General features: G+C 40.8%; 1 protein-coding gene across 2 annotated transcripts; it reads left to right on the forward strand.

The window, feature by feature from the left end:
* The first annotated feature begins 2,352 nt into the window (after positions 1-2,352).
* LOC114763632 (rho GTPase-activating protein 11B-like) lies at positions 2,353-9,443 on the forward strand. Of its 2 annotated transcripts, XM_028953402.1 has the most exons (4): positions 2,353-2,989; positions 3,311-3,407; positions 3,499-3,603; positions 9,289-9,443. In XM_028953402.1, exons 1-4 carry the CDS (start codon positions 2,910-2,912, stop codon positions 9,319-9,321), a joined length of 315 nt encoding a protein of 104 aa, XP_028809235.1. In that variant the 5' UTR covers positions 2,353-2,909; the 3' UTR covers positions 9,322-9,443. The 2 variants fall into 2 exon arrangements, with proteins under 2 accessions (XP_028809235.1, XP_028809234.1); XM_028953401.1 differs by lacking the exon at positions 9,289-9,443 and having other exon boundaries at positions 3,499-4,117.
* The last annotated feature ends 5,664 nt before the right edge of the window (positions 9,444-15,107 follow it).

A 15,107-nucleotide genomic window follows, 5' to 3' on the forward strand; every position in this document is an offset into this window, starting at 1 on the left:
GCAGGCATTAAGAACATCAGCCTTAAGAACAACTATGCAGTAAGGATCAGAGTTGGTAAAAATAAACTTGCAACTTTTCTAAAATGCCCGTTGTAAAATAATAATACAATACTAGACACATCTAGCACAAGAAGAATCAGATATAAAATGAACAACTGCAAGCCTATTTGCTCTAATCAGTGCAAAGTAATTGTGCAACAATGCAGACACAGGCATGAAGAGCTGAGCTATAAGCATATTTGTGTCTTAGCCTGCTAGCTTATTCTTGAGCTTCTGAACCTTTGGAGGTAGCTCACTTTGACCTAAATTTCGCATTACCTGCTGAATGAAGGTAAAAGTGTTTTTCAAGCACTTTGGGTGCTGCAGGTGAAGTGTATTGAACTAATCATCAATACCATTACAAGAAGAAAAGAGAAATATCAACCCACCGTTGGTCAGCTAATTGCTTTCCAATCCGACCTGTCTTCCTCTTGAAAATTTCCATCAAACTTGGACACAACCCATCAAGAACACCAAAGAATTCTTCTTTAAAATTTCTACCAACAATCCTGTTAAACTCCAGGTAAACCTAAAAAATAGACAGCGTTGGATCATCTGGTTGATGTCAGGCTCATCCTTTACAACCTCCTCTCGTCCAAGAGCAAATGTGATGTCCATGTTCTTTCTAATAAGAGAATCATTTGGGGTTTTCTTCTGCATTTCATTAACCATTGCCTCTCGAATGGCTTCAAGGCTAGCAACATCCATTCCCTCAGGAAATTCTGGAAGGTAATTAACCTCGCATGTTTTAACCTCTAATGTTTAAAAAGCTGTGCTCTCTTCTCGCAGATGGCAGAGCAGTACTTGGATTTCCAAAGCATTTTTAGAATGCTGCATGTGTACATATGTTATTATGTTCATTTTATGTAAATAGTTATTGTTAAATATTGTTCAGTATTATTTCTGTTTCATTTTATTGTCTGTGATGCTCTGACCTATCAGAGATGGTGAGAGGTAAAGGAGGGAGAACAAAAAAAGAACTGTGAAAAACGAACTGATAAAGAACTGGAGATTAGCGGTATGTTAGTCTGGATGAACGTTTGCAGTATCTCGTTGTGTAATATCCGCTGGTGTCTGAAGCCTCCAGCGATTAGCCTCTTAGCTCCGTGCTCGGACACGGGTCTGGCGTACGAATTCGCCGTCCACCGGCCGGGTGAACAGGCGAGCGGCGGGGAGAGGGGAGGACGAGCAGCCAGATAGCAGTCTGCGCTACCGGCAACTCGCAGGCTTCCTCTGGCTACGTTGGAGCACCGCATTGTTTCCAGGGTCGTCCCGTCATCCCGAGGAGCACCGCAGGTGGAAATTTGCGAGGAGTTACAGTGACTGAAATACCGAAGCGCGCCAAATGCTCACTGTTCACTTAAGATGAGCTCATAATTTACACACATTCAAATGCACGTTTCAAACTACAAATGTTCCAGCAGTTTCTAATTAGTAGTATTTGAATAGAGAAAACAACTCACCTTGTTCATCCACAAAATGGTATCCTCGTTACAGCAAGCAAAATTCCTTTAAAAGGGTCCAAACTTGAGAAAAAACAGACAAACGTATTGTCCAAGAGGCATGCAAAGTGCACAGACCTTAAATTGCTTTGTAATGATAGGAAAATGTCACAAGCAAAAACTAGTCTGGAGTTTTCAGCCAATCACAACAGGGCAGCACTGTGGCCTGAGATATAAAATATGAGTACTCAGAATGACTGTCTCAAACACTCTTCATATGCTCATACTGTGTGAGTAATGCAACAAAACAAAATTTTTATAGTGATATTTACTCAAACTGTTTGCATAGAAAGAACTTTCAGGTTAACCGTGCATGATAATAATTCAGATTGTTAAATGTCTGGTCATGGTTTATATTTCGGTGTTAAAATGCTTTATTAGAGAGGTCATATTGTACTCCAACTGTGTATGCCGCACTCGGACCAAACCTTTTGGATGTTTTTAGTAGACCTTTAAGAGATGACTTTTGTCTCCAGATCATTCGCACTGGACTGAACATGGGCCCTGCTGTAATACAGTGCATGTCTGTGCTGATTTAAATCAGACCACATGTAACCATGCTGCTCACAGTCTGACCATGATTTCTATTTCTTTCCCTTCAGTTGACCTCTTAATGTGTAAACCCGTTACTACACCGTGCCTCAGACCTTCAGTACGTGTGGGTAGTAGTGTAGTCGTTCGCGTGAAATGGCTCAGGTCGGGGCACGTTTGTTTTGTTTGTTTTTAAACCACGCGATGTGCACGCTTATAGAGAACTGTTTATTTCTGTTGCTAAGTGACCGGACTGTCAGCCAAGTAACGAGCTACGGAGGCGCGATCGGTCCCGTAGTTTATTATTTCGGTTGAGTACAGTGAGTTTGGCGGCAAGAGACCATTATTCTCGACTCCGATAGGGGCTAAGGATGAAGGTTTCAGGAGAAAACATCCGGCGTACGGTGCTGCAGCACCTCCGCTCCGAATACAGAATTAAATTGAAGAACCGGAATAAAATCAAGCCGCGCAGCAAGATGTCCGCATCGCGCTCGGTTTTAATGCATTTTAACCCGGGATGCAGCGCCAGCAACGTCTGCGCCGTAATGAAAGCAGTTCGTTCGCTGTTCTGGTTGTGCAGGAACGACCAGCCTGGCTTCAGTGGGACTGGGGAGGGATGTGAACACATGAAAAGTGGTTTTGAATAGAACCGTTCATCAGTGCTGCGTGTTTTCCCCCATCTGAGCAAACCTCGCCTGCCTGTCTGCCTGCCTGTCCTGAGGAAAGGAATTCAGGCAGAGCAGGGTTGCCACTGGCTGTAGGCATATTAGCTCGTTTTGAAATAAAAGTTTTGTGATTTCTGGAGGAATGATTTGAAGTGTTTTCTCCCTCTCCTCTATGCCCCAGGTGAAGATTTTTGGAACTGCCCTGGATGCTTTACAGCACTGTTTTGTGCAGGACTATGGCAGCGTACCATGGTGAGTTCTTCTTTTTATTTTTTGGTATGTTTGCGTATACTGAACAGTGAGTTTGCACTTGTGTGCACAAGACTAGGTTGACCTGTATAGAAACAGTTTTTTTTTTTAATAAATTGGCAATGATCATTAAGCAACATCAGTAATTTAAATCAAGTGGGGTTGGGATGAACGCCCCATAATTTAACTAATGAAAATAGAGCCCTGTCTGTACCTGTATGGTTTCTTGATTTATTCAATGGATGTTAAGTTTCTTGGCGAACTTCAGTAAATTTCGGTTGTGTTTAAGAATTCTGTGTAAATGTTATTTTTTTTTCTCTCCAGTTTCTTGCAGGACGCTTGTACAAGTCTGTTTGAACACATGCAGACAGAGGGCATATTCAGAAAGTCCGGTTCTGTTGCGCATATTAAGGCTCTACAGGTGAGTGATGACTCTGTCTGACCTTCCACTTTTTAACCCTGGGACCTTGGCCGGTGGCATTGTTTGACAGGGTTGTGTTGTGTCTCGGCAGGCTAAGCTGGACAAAGGCGAGGACTGCCTGTCCTCAGCACTCCCCCTGGACGTGGCTGGCCTCTTGAAGCAGTTCTTCAGAGAGCTTCCAGAGCCCATCCTTCCGGTGGGTTTGCACAGAGCTCTACTTAAAGCTCAGAAGCTGGCAACATGGGCGGAGAGAACAAAGGCTACCATGCTACTGTCCTTTGTGCTGCCTGAACGAAATTTAAGTTCTCTGCAGTACTTTTTTAGCTTCCTTCAGAGTGTCTCTAAAAGGTATATCCTACTTTTCTGTTTAAATCTGTGGGTGTTACCTGAATTTGTATCAAAGCCCTCAAAATGCCATCTTTTGCCATCACACGCATGACCTTTGCTGAAGGAACAGTAACACTCTCTTATCAGAGTGTTTGTGGACGTCACTCTTTCATATATTAGCAATAAAATGGAAACTCCGTTTCACCTTGGCATCTGCAGAATTTATCGTCAGCGAGCATCGATCACCAGTAAATGGCAGAAGACTCCGGTTTCATCCTCTGCGCCCACGAGCTGCTGGAGCCAGACCCTTGCTGCGACTTTAAGATGTTTCATTTATGATTCATTTAACAACATCTTTTATGACTGCTTCGACATGTCAGGCCCAACAACCTCTCCACTGCCAGGTTATTCTCTTTACGGTCCCCAAAAACGGCTTATCGTCCTCAGAGGGCCCGCCTCTGCTCTTCAGAAGAACCCAGGGAACCCGAGAGGAACCTTTAGGAGCAAATCATCCCTGACACTCCGGAGGATGCGAAATCTTTTCTGCAGACGTTTAAAATAAATTGGGAATTCTAGTTTATTGTAATTTGGGCCTGTCAGTATGAAGGCCTGACCTCTCTGCACAATATGACATATTGTTTGTTTAGGTAGGTCATATGGTCCGCCCACAAATTGAGTTCAAAGTTTAAAAAGTATGGTTTACTATTGTGCAGAGGAAGACGTTTTCAGCTCCCTCTGACCAGCCGTAAAAGCTAGAGACACGGGAGTTGTGGCGAGGCCAATCTGAGTCATGCAATCTGACATATTGGATGTGTCACTACCACTTTCTTAGAATTTGCAATGACACTGTTTATCGCACACACACAAATTTCATGTCAGGTCGTGCGGCTTTTTGTTTTGCACGGTGTGACATATGGCTTGGCTCGGTCGAATTTACGCGTTTATTATCCTAGTCCAAAATTTGACTTTTTTGGACTTTGTGTCCAGATGGTTTGACATACAAAAAAGTTGTTGATGTTGTCTCGTAGATCTCACCAAGACCGACGTCTCTGTCTAATTCATGAATCCCGCACAATTTTGGAAAAACAAAAAGGTGTCAATGGGTGAAATTGACACCTTTTTTCAGACTTATTTCAGACTTTTCTTCGGCACTTAATGTGGGTCGTACCGAAGCACGCACACCGGCATGCTGTATATCAAAAATGAGTACTTTATTGTGTGAGGTGTGCTATTACTTTTTTAAGCGATTGGAGTGGGCGCGGCCAAGCTATTCAACACTCAGACAGGGTCATTTGCCCATTAGAATGCATTGAATGCTAATTTTAGCATCTGTAGCGTTTGTAACATGCTACAAACGTCAACAAATTTAAACAAGGTGTTGGCCACACCTTGTTTGCATTTTTTATTTTAGCATGTTAACATTAGCATGCTACTATGCTAGTTTTTCAACTTGCCCCAAACATCACCAAATTTTACGTGACACATCTTGTCCACACATCTTGCCTTGTTTACATTTTTTATGTTAGCATGCTAGCATTATCATGCTAACATGCTAATTTATAAACATGTCCCAAATATCACCAAATTTAACGTGACGCATCTTGTCCACGCCCTGTTAGCATTTTTTTTATCATGCTATCATTTACATGTTATAAAACAAATTTTTAAAATTTCACCAAATTTCACATGACCGCCTGCTCCTTCGGCTACTTAACACCACCAGATTTTACAGCTGAGACCAGCTCAGGAGGCCATGCTTGCTCCTGTGAAAAATGCCTGGACAGGCCCATCAAAACTTCCTCTGGAATGTTTGGTTATGTGTTGCCTGTTAGAATTTTTGACATTAGCATGCTAGCTTTAGAATGTTAAAATGCTAATTTGGCAACATGTGCCAAACGTCACCACACTTCCTGTGGACTTCCTGACACATCAGCCATTTTAATATGACCGCCTGCTCTTACAGCTGACACAAGCTCTAGAGACCACGCCCGATGCTGTGACCAATGCCCGGACAGGCCCATCAAAATTTCTCTTGGAATTTTTTTTTCTAGTTAACTTTGGTATTAAGTTTTGGAAACAAGTTTCTGGTTGTGTAATGTAATTGTGTAACCTGTGTGGTCTTGTCATTGTGGTAAAGAGATTTTCCCAAGGTTTCCATAGTGGTGCTACAGATTTCCCCCTGCACTCCTACTTGCTTCTGCCACACATAACCACATTGTGGCTTTTCTCAGTAAATGTAGTTCATTACTGTACTTAAATATTTTTGTGTATCTGTACTTTACTGAAGTATTTACATTGTATTAGAGTAAAAAGTCTCCACAAGGTTAAAAAATCTTACCTACAGTACTTTTTCAAAAGGCAGTCATTCATTTTTTATGTTTAAAACTCTAACCTTTGAGATGTGGAGAGGCACATGGCATCGGAGATATGCACAAGTTTAAGTGCACCAATCGAATTACAGCACGCAATAGTCCGGTTTGATAGAACATCCATGGACTTATTTGAGAGGTTTTTTTTTTAAGTTCTAGAAAAGAACTCAAATGCCTTTTGTGCCTCCTCAGCCTGATACAATTTAGTCTTACAACAACAACATTTATTTCTTATATAGCCCAAAATCACATACAGTATGTCTCAATGATCTTTGACGAGCTCTACAGTTGACACCCCCCACACTTGACCCTTCTGCCACAAGAACACATTATTATAGTCTATGCATATTATAGTGTATAATGCAACTTTTACCTACAGAACGGATCACGTTGGATAAGCCAACTGAGGTGCTGCATTTTGGGATCTGTAGTTTCTGTTATCAGTTCTTCATGTCGCCGGGCCATATTAATACATCTATATTAAATGATCTCGCAAACCAGATGTAATTGCATGCTGGGCTGGATGTGGCCCGCGAGTCACGAGGTTGACACTTATGTGTTACATGTGTTACAGACAAGTATGTCTGTGCAGCCAGATGGAAACAGAGATCTGTACCCTGTTGTGCTAATGTAATAATTTGCAATAAATGAAAGGGATTTTGTGGAATTATTTATTGTACATTGCACAGAGGGTAAAATTATCATACAAATACGATGGTGAAAACACAAAACAACCTGTAAGTGTTGTAAAAATAGGACTCACTTAAGTTGAAGTTGACTTTATTGTCATTTCAGCTATATACATGTTAGACAGTACATAGTGAAACAAAATAACGTTTCTCCGGAACCTTCTGCTACAAGTAAAATTTGAACTATTAGACAAAGTTACATACTGACATAAAGTGCATGTGTGCAACACCGACAAACTGGGCTACATAAAGTGCAAACAGGCAGTGCAAGAATAACATTTAACAACAAACATGTAGACAACAATGATGTGAAGTAAAAAATGTGCAATGTAAAAATAGTGCAAATATTGTTGTGCAAAATGAAACAGTGCTATAACATATAATATTACAGATAGATAATCAAAAAGGAACAATGGATGAATAGATTGTGTTACAGACAGATAATCAAACAATATAACAGAGGTAGTGTGTGTGGATGTGTGTGTCAGTCCATGAGTGTTCAGGCGTCTGATGGCTTGTGGGATGAAGCTGTTGCAGAGCCTGGCAATGAGGGCCCGAATACTTCGGTATCTTTGTCCGGATGGTAGGAGGGTGGAGTGCATGTGAGGGGTGTGTAGTGTCCTTCACAATGCTGGTGGCTTTCCAGATGCAGCGTGGTTTTGTAAATGTCCACTGAAACATGTTCGATGTGGCCGCTGGTGTTTCTGTAGTGGAGAAAATACAGCGAGGGATGTATTTTGCGTCTGCTGTATTAACAGGTCATATTAGATATAGATACAGAGTGCTTCTAGTCCATCATTGTATTTGTCTCTTCTGGAAAGATAGTATCTAGACTTTGTTTACTGTCTGTTTGTAAGCTCAGCTGTAGGACTGTGTTGAACGCTGAGTTATGTATAGAAACTACAACAGAGTGAATAAAAAGATTGCATTCATAGTTGTGGGTCCTAGTGAACCAGAATTGATCTCTTCATTGATTGTAACATGAAAGCACGTTGTAAGTCACTCTGGATAAGGGTGTCTGCCAAATGCCTTAAATGTAAATGTAAAGTAAATATAGGTGATCGTATTCACTCATATATATCACATATATACCACATATATATGTGGTGATCAGTATATCTTATCGTATAATATAAGACAAATTAATTGGATGATATCATCTAATTAATGTTGCTTATATTATACGAGAAGAGATTCTGATCACCCAAGTTGAATACAGTAGTAGTTTTCAAAATTGGCGAGAGCTCAGTAACTCACAATCAGTACTAGCATTCAGTCCTACATTTTTCAGAGATTCAGCTTCCAAAGACTGTCTGTGTCAAAAAATATTTTTAAAAATGTATAGAAATGCCTAGTTTATCTTCCCACACTCTGTGCCACTCTTTAGCAAATTATATTTTCATTTTTTGTACTTCTGCAGGGATTTTTTCAGTCTCATTAGTCTGTCCTGTAGCTTTAAAATTTACTTTTTTGCATGGGCCAAAAATAATATGTTTTCTATGTTCTGTTTTTCGTATTGATCAATGGCTCCTCGTAGTTTCTCCACACCAAGGCCTAGTTCAGCCCTGAACTTCACAAGCTGCATCTCCATTGCGTGCAGACCAGCCATTGACTGCAGCCTCTTATTGTCAGTGGTTTCTCTAATTTCTCGACACTCGCTTTCCATTTTGACATAAAGCTCATCTAGCCGCTCCTTCTGTTTCAGAAAAATATCCTGCTTTTTGTATTTATAATCCTCTATCAGTTCTTCAAATTATTCACAGCTTGCTTTCTGAAGACTGTTTTGCACTTGTTCAAAGGCATTCTCTTCTTCCTATGAGAGCTTTTCATGAAAACTTCTTAGTTCGTTAATTTTGTCTTCATCAAACTTCATAGACTCCATTTTCTGTGAATAATTGGCCATGGCCTGTTAATAAAGGTCATGAAATTCCTTGTGGAGCTGGTCTTTATCTTTGATGTCACTGGGGACGTTCATGCTCCCATTTCCATCCACCTCATCTGATTTCTCATTTCTGATGTTCTCCATCATATTAGGATTAGGTATACTCTGCTCATTATTCATTAGAATATTTATGTCTAACTTCTTGGACACCTTTCCTTTAAATATATATGGTTCTGAAACTGCTGTTCTTTACAACTGAAGAACCGGATGCTGATATAATTTTTCCAGGGCAGCGCTCCTACCTTGACCAAACCCTCTGTTGCAGGTTCTGTTGCTGCTTTGCCGGGCCACAGCTTCATTTGATATCGTGCCTCGAATTACATCGGTGGACCCTCGTTTATTTATTTATTTCCATTGGCATTTAGTTCTACTCAAGAATTGTGTTAAAGGTGTTACTACTTTGCCTATTTTCTCCCCACAGTTGTCCCTTGGGGACACAGCAGTGGTGGGGCAGTGGTGGCCTAGCGGTTAAGGAATTGGCCCCGTAACATTTCATTGTGTCACCGTGTGCTGTGCTGCTGTGTATCATAATGACAATCACTTCTCTTTCACAGCAGGTGGAGGTGTGTAGTGGTTGCCAACAATAACGTCCACGGTTCGAGGGGTTAAAGGAAGTGGCATATGGAGCCTGGGAGAAGAAAAGGAAGATGGCTGCTACTCTTTGTCTCCAGCACACTTTGGTTTGCTTGTTTTGACAAAACACTAAACTAACGGCACTTTTTCTTTTAAATGTATTCTTTAATACATATATATATATAATAAAGGTTATTTTGATTTGTTCGTTCATGTGTGGTCTCCCTTTTCATTTATTCTTTTATTTGTCTTTAATAATAGTTCTTTTGAAATGTTTCTTCATGTGAGGTCTCCCCTTCATGTTACTCTTGCCATGAGCCATGTAGCTCCTCCAGGATTCTGTTCTTGTCTGGGATCCATGACTTGGTGCAGTAAGTAGTTGTTGAATGGGTTTGCTAAAGGATATTGAGGAGACATGCGTGAATGTGTTGGGGTCATAACTTAATTGGTTTGTTGTGCTGGGTGGAAAGATTAGGAAGTAGTGGTGGCATCATCCTTACGGTGCCCCCTGCGAGTGGCAGCCTGTTACGGCAGCTCTGCTCATTTCTGAGCTTCTTTCTTATTTTTCCTATTTTATTCTGTTTTATGCAATTTCTCACTTGTGGGACTAATAAAGGTTGATCTTATCTTATTTCCTGTCTGGAGCAGATTTTGATTAAGTGTGGGCTACTTGTTAATATGCAGAGGAGAAATAGCTGTAGAAAATACCCTTCCCGTGTTAAGGTTCTAGGGTTTGCAAATCTTTGAAAGTGGAAGTGAAGTGATTGTCACTGTCATCACAATGACAATGACAACGAAATGTGTCCTCTGCTTTTAACCATCACCCTTGGTGAGCAGTGGGCAGCCATGACAGACGCCTGGGGAGCAATGTGTGGGGCTGAAATGCAGAAATGTTTTTTTTTTTTTTTTTTTTAGATTAAGTTCACTTTCATGGTAAAGAGGGACTTTGCAATTCATCTGATTACTCTTCATAACATTCTGGAGTAAATGCAAGTTGCCATAATAAAAATAGAAGCAGCATACTTTGTGAAAAACAGTATTTGTATCATTTTGAAAACTTTTGGCCCTGACTGTAGGAAAGTGAAGCCTGCTGACCAGTGGAGAATGGGTTCCCCTCACTGGGTGTAGGTTCCTCTTCAATGTTCAGAAAAATCGTTCAGAAAAATCGCTCATGTTCTTCATAATTTCATTCATATTCAGGACAGTTTATGCTCACATCACCCAGTACAACACAAAGTAGGAGTAATCAGGACCCTGTACCATAGAGCAGAGAATATTCCCACCACCACAGAAGCCAGAACTAAGGAAGACAGGCATCTGAAGACGGCCCTTAAAACCTGTGGATATCTCAAGTGGGCCTTTAACAAGGCAGGATCCTCCTTCAAGAACAGGACCACAGAACAACCTGAATCCCAGGTCCAACGGAAGAACCTGGTCCTTCCATACATGGCTGGTGTGTCCAAAAGATTGCAGCGGATTTTTGGGGAACACCACATACCTGTCCATTCCAAACCTGCAAACACTCTGAGACAGAGACTCGTCCATCCCAAAGACCGGATACCAAAACAGAAGAACTGGCTCCACTGGCTCCTTGTGAGACTGAAAATTCCCTCTTCACGGGGTCTCCGATTCCAATCAACTCTGTTCTCCTTTGTTGTCCCTGGCTGGTGGAACAACTTGCCCTGCTCCATTAGTCTAGCCGAGACTACTTTAAGAAGCAGTTGACAACCCACTTATTCAAAAAGTATTTCAGACAAATCAAACACTTACACACGCACATGCGTACACACTGCACAAAATAAAAATAAATATATATATATATACACACACACACAAATAAATACAATAATTTTTTCTTCGTCTAGCACTTAACAATCTCCGAGCATGCTCTTTGCTGACAAATTAGGCATTATCAGGGCTCTTAGTTTTGTAAACTCAAAATCTATGGAACGAGAATTGCTGGTGTCTTCCTCCTGTAAATCGCTTTGGACAAAATCGTCTGCAAAATAAAGCAAAGTAAAGTAAAGTAGTGTATGCTGTCCAGTGCGGTGAAGAGTGCTCTGAGCTGTACATTGGGGAAACCAAACAGCTGCTACACAGGAGGATGGTCCAGCACAGAAGGAGCAACACCTCAGGGCCAGAATCAGCCGTGTACCTTCAGCTTAAGGCACTAATTTTTGGACAAGAATGTTCAAATATTGGACAGAGAAAATAGGTGGTTTGAGAGAGGAGTGAGGGAAGCTTTGCATGTGCAAATCAACAAACCCTCACTCAACAGAGGTGGAGGCCTCAGACACAAAATTTTTTAACCTATTTCGCTGCCCTTTCATCCACCCCCCCCCAAAATCAGTCCCAACACACATCCACCAGGTTGGCCACATTTAACAACCCGCTTAATGGGAACAGGAGGAGCTGCCAGGGCGGGGCTGTCACATCCATCCACCCTCCTCCCCATGCCTTTGTTTCACTTAACAAGCCTATTCAAATGAGGTGAAACCAACCCCCCAAAAAAATTGTGATTTACATTTACAGCAGATGCCCTTATCCAGAGCGACTTACAATCAGTAGTTACAGGGACAGCCCCCCCTGGAGCAACTTGGGGTTCAGTGTCTTGCTCAAGGACACAATGGTAGTAAGTGGAATTTGAACCTGGGTCTTCTGGTTCATAGGCGAGTATGTTACCAACTAGGCTACTATCACCTACTGATCACAAGCCAACTTCCCTCAGACAGACAAAGTTCTGTGGATGCAGAATGAAAAGTTTCTACCTTAAAGAAAGAAAATCCAGTTGCCATGTCTGAGAATCTGGATGACTGAGAATCTTCACAGATTTATGTTCAGAAGAACCCACTGAAGTTAAAGAACTGTGTAATGACGTTTTAGAACATCAGATTTTTTAAACAAAGCTTTTTTTTTTGTGGAACACCTGATGCGACCCAAGGAAGACCCAGACTCAGACCAACGGGCCTTTGCTAATTTGAGTTTGAGACCCCAAAAATCAACTTGCCAAGATGGTTAGACTCACAGATCATGCCAAGACCAAAGGTTTGACACATCTTGAAGATACAAACGTATATGAAGAATATGATATATGAAAACAAACATACATCAATTAGTGCTCTATTGTTCAAGATGCAATTACTTTTATAAACAATACAAATGGGCGTGGCTCAAACAGGGTCAAATTCCCATTGAATGCTAATTTTAGAATTGGTAGCATTTTAAAAACACTCCCCACTCATAGTAGCTTTGACCAAATTGCACCAAAATTTGGATCTTACCTGGATATTTCCCTTACTTTTCTACCATCCCTTTCATTTTGGCTCTTATTATGGTCCTTTGTCCTGTATGGTGGGTCAGACACTCGCCCTGAATGGGTAAATTGGGTCGATTCAAACCTGGGCTTGTTTTTCTGGTTGTTTTGGCATCAATGCATTCACCCGATGCATCGTGGGCCCGCCCTATGACCATCTTAATGCATGCTAGCATTAAGATTTAACAGAGACGACAGGGACAGAGAAGACCTTGATATTTCAGACATCACCTGCTCAAAGTTTATAGTAGTTCAGAAACAAGCTAAAATATGTGTTGCCAACTAAAATGTGCCAAAGTTGGTCCTGCCTTTGTAAGTGTAAGGCTTTAGATATTAGATAGGGGGTTAACACTGTGTGTGAAACACTGCAGCACAGAACACCACCATACTATGCTGTCTACAGTCACTTTCCCATCACTACCTGGCAGTCTCCTATCACACTGCATAGGACATAATCAACCTGTGTCAATCTTCCTCCACTCTTATTAATCACTCTGTGCTCCAGCATCTTCCTAAACATGTTCACTACAGACATTTCCATCATTTTTGATACATCAACATTCCATCAGTCATGGTACCAACATTCAAAGTCCCTACACTGAATTCTATCGGAGGCTGTGGTGGCCTAGCGTTTAAGAAAGCAGACACGTAATCAGAAGGTTGCCGGTTTGAATCCTGATCTGCCACTGAGGTGCCACTAAGCAAAAAAAAAAAAAAAAAAACAGATCTCGACACCACTGCATTGTCAAACTTTAGGCCGATTTCAAAGTTACCTTTTATTTCTAAACTTAGGGATCCAGCCCTCAAATGGTTCAAATCATATCTGTGTGCCTCTGTGTCTCTATTAAGGACTCTTTCTCATCTTCAACAGTGCTTCTGTGGAGGAAAACACAATGTTTCTTTTCATTTCTGTGCAGATGACTGTCAAGTCTACTTTCCCCTTAAGTGTAAAAAGTGCTCTACCAAGTGCTCTTCTCAACTGTCTGACTGATGTCAAGAGGTTGATGGCCTTAAATTTCCTGGACCTAAATGAGAGTAAGACAGAATGTATGCTTTTTGGTAGCGGTGACCCTCGTATTGACCTCGCTTCCCTAGCCCCTTGTGAAAAATCATTGATTTCAAACCGAGGTGTTAAAATGGACTCAACCCTAAAAAGGGATGCACAGGTTAACAAAATAATAAAATCATACTTTTTTCAGCTGAGGCGCCTGGCCAATCTCAAGCCAGTCCTTTCAAATTAAACCTGGAAACAGTGATTCATGCTTTCATTTCATCCTACCTTGACTTCTGTAATTCATTGATATTTAGTACCAGTCAGACATCTGTTTTAGTCCGTTTTAAACATATTAATTTTAAATCGCTGATTGGCTTGGCAGACCTACTCCATCTTACACTCCACCCCGTTCTCTCAGGTCTTCAGAATGGAGTGTTTATGGAATGACCTACCAATCAGTGTCAGGCAAGGTCACTGCGTTTAAATCTAGTCTAAAAACTCACTTTTACACTCTGGCTTTTAACCTAGAGTGAGGTGGTCCTACGGTGTTCTTATGCAGTGTTTTATGTGGTTACTTAGGCAGTCCTTTCATAACTCTTTTACTATCTTGTCTTAAATGTTTCCTGTTTTATTCAACCCCTTGTTTAATTCAAATTGCTGCATGTTCTCTCTTATTTTATTTATTCTTTATTTTTAACATTTTTTTTGTCCATGTCTGTCCTGTCCTATTTCTGTACAGCATTTAATGTACAGCTCCTTTGTTGTGTTAAAGTGCTTTATAAATAAATATGGTATACACATACATGGGCACCGTGTCTCACAATCACTTCACTGTCACTTTTTCCCTTTCACTAATATTAAAATATGGAAGGAACATGAAGTGAAGCGTAAACAGGAATCTCTTCTTTCAAAATTTCACACATTGTTTGACGGACTTCTTCAGCAGAGAGCATCATGTCAGAAATATAAGAGATTTTTCTCTAATGTGGTCTACAAAATACCTTTTTATTTATACTGTGCTCTTTAGAATTAATTGATTCGTGAATAGTATGAAAACACTTTTCAGCTTGAGCATAAAGGATAAATCTTGCTTTTAGAATTGAAATTGTAGTTCAAAGGCAGAAATAACTCAATCAACTCTTCCTTATTTATAGAATCATGTACACGAAGTGTGTGTGCGCACTCGCTCACTCACTCACTCACTCACTCACCTCACCTCACCTCACTCACTCACATGAAATGGTAAAAAAAAATGCTGGTAAAAAAAAAATAGAATCAATGTAGAAACTTAAGGTAGACTTTATTCTGATGGTATTCAAAACCCATTAAGGTCTTTTATTACAAAACAGGTTCCCACACGATTGTATGTCACAGAGATTGGAATGGTACAATGACAGAAAGGCATCAGAAAGACTGGACCTACGACAGAGTACAACACACACCTTAACACAACTTGCACCCTTACCATAATGATCTATGTGTCAGGCTGTCAG

This window comes from Denticeps clupeoides, chromosome 14 (genome assembly GCF_900700375.1).
Source record: "Denticeps clupeoides chromosome 14, fDenClu1.1, whole genome shotgun sequence".
In the NCBI taxonomy this organism is placed as follows: Eukaryota; Metazoa; Chordata; class Actinopteri; order Clupeiformes; family Denticipitidae; genus Denticeps; species Denticeps clupeoides.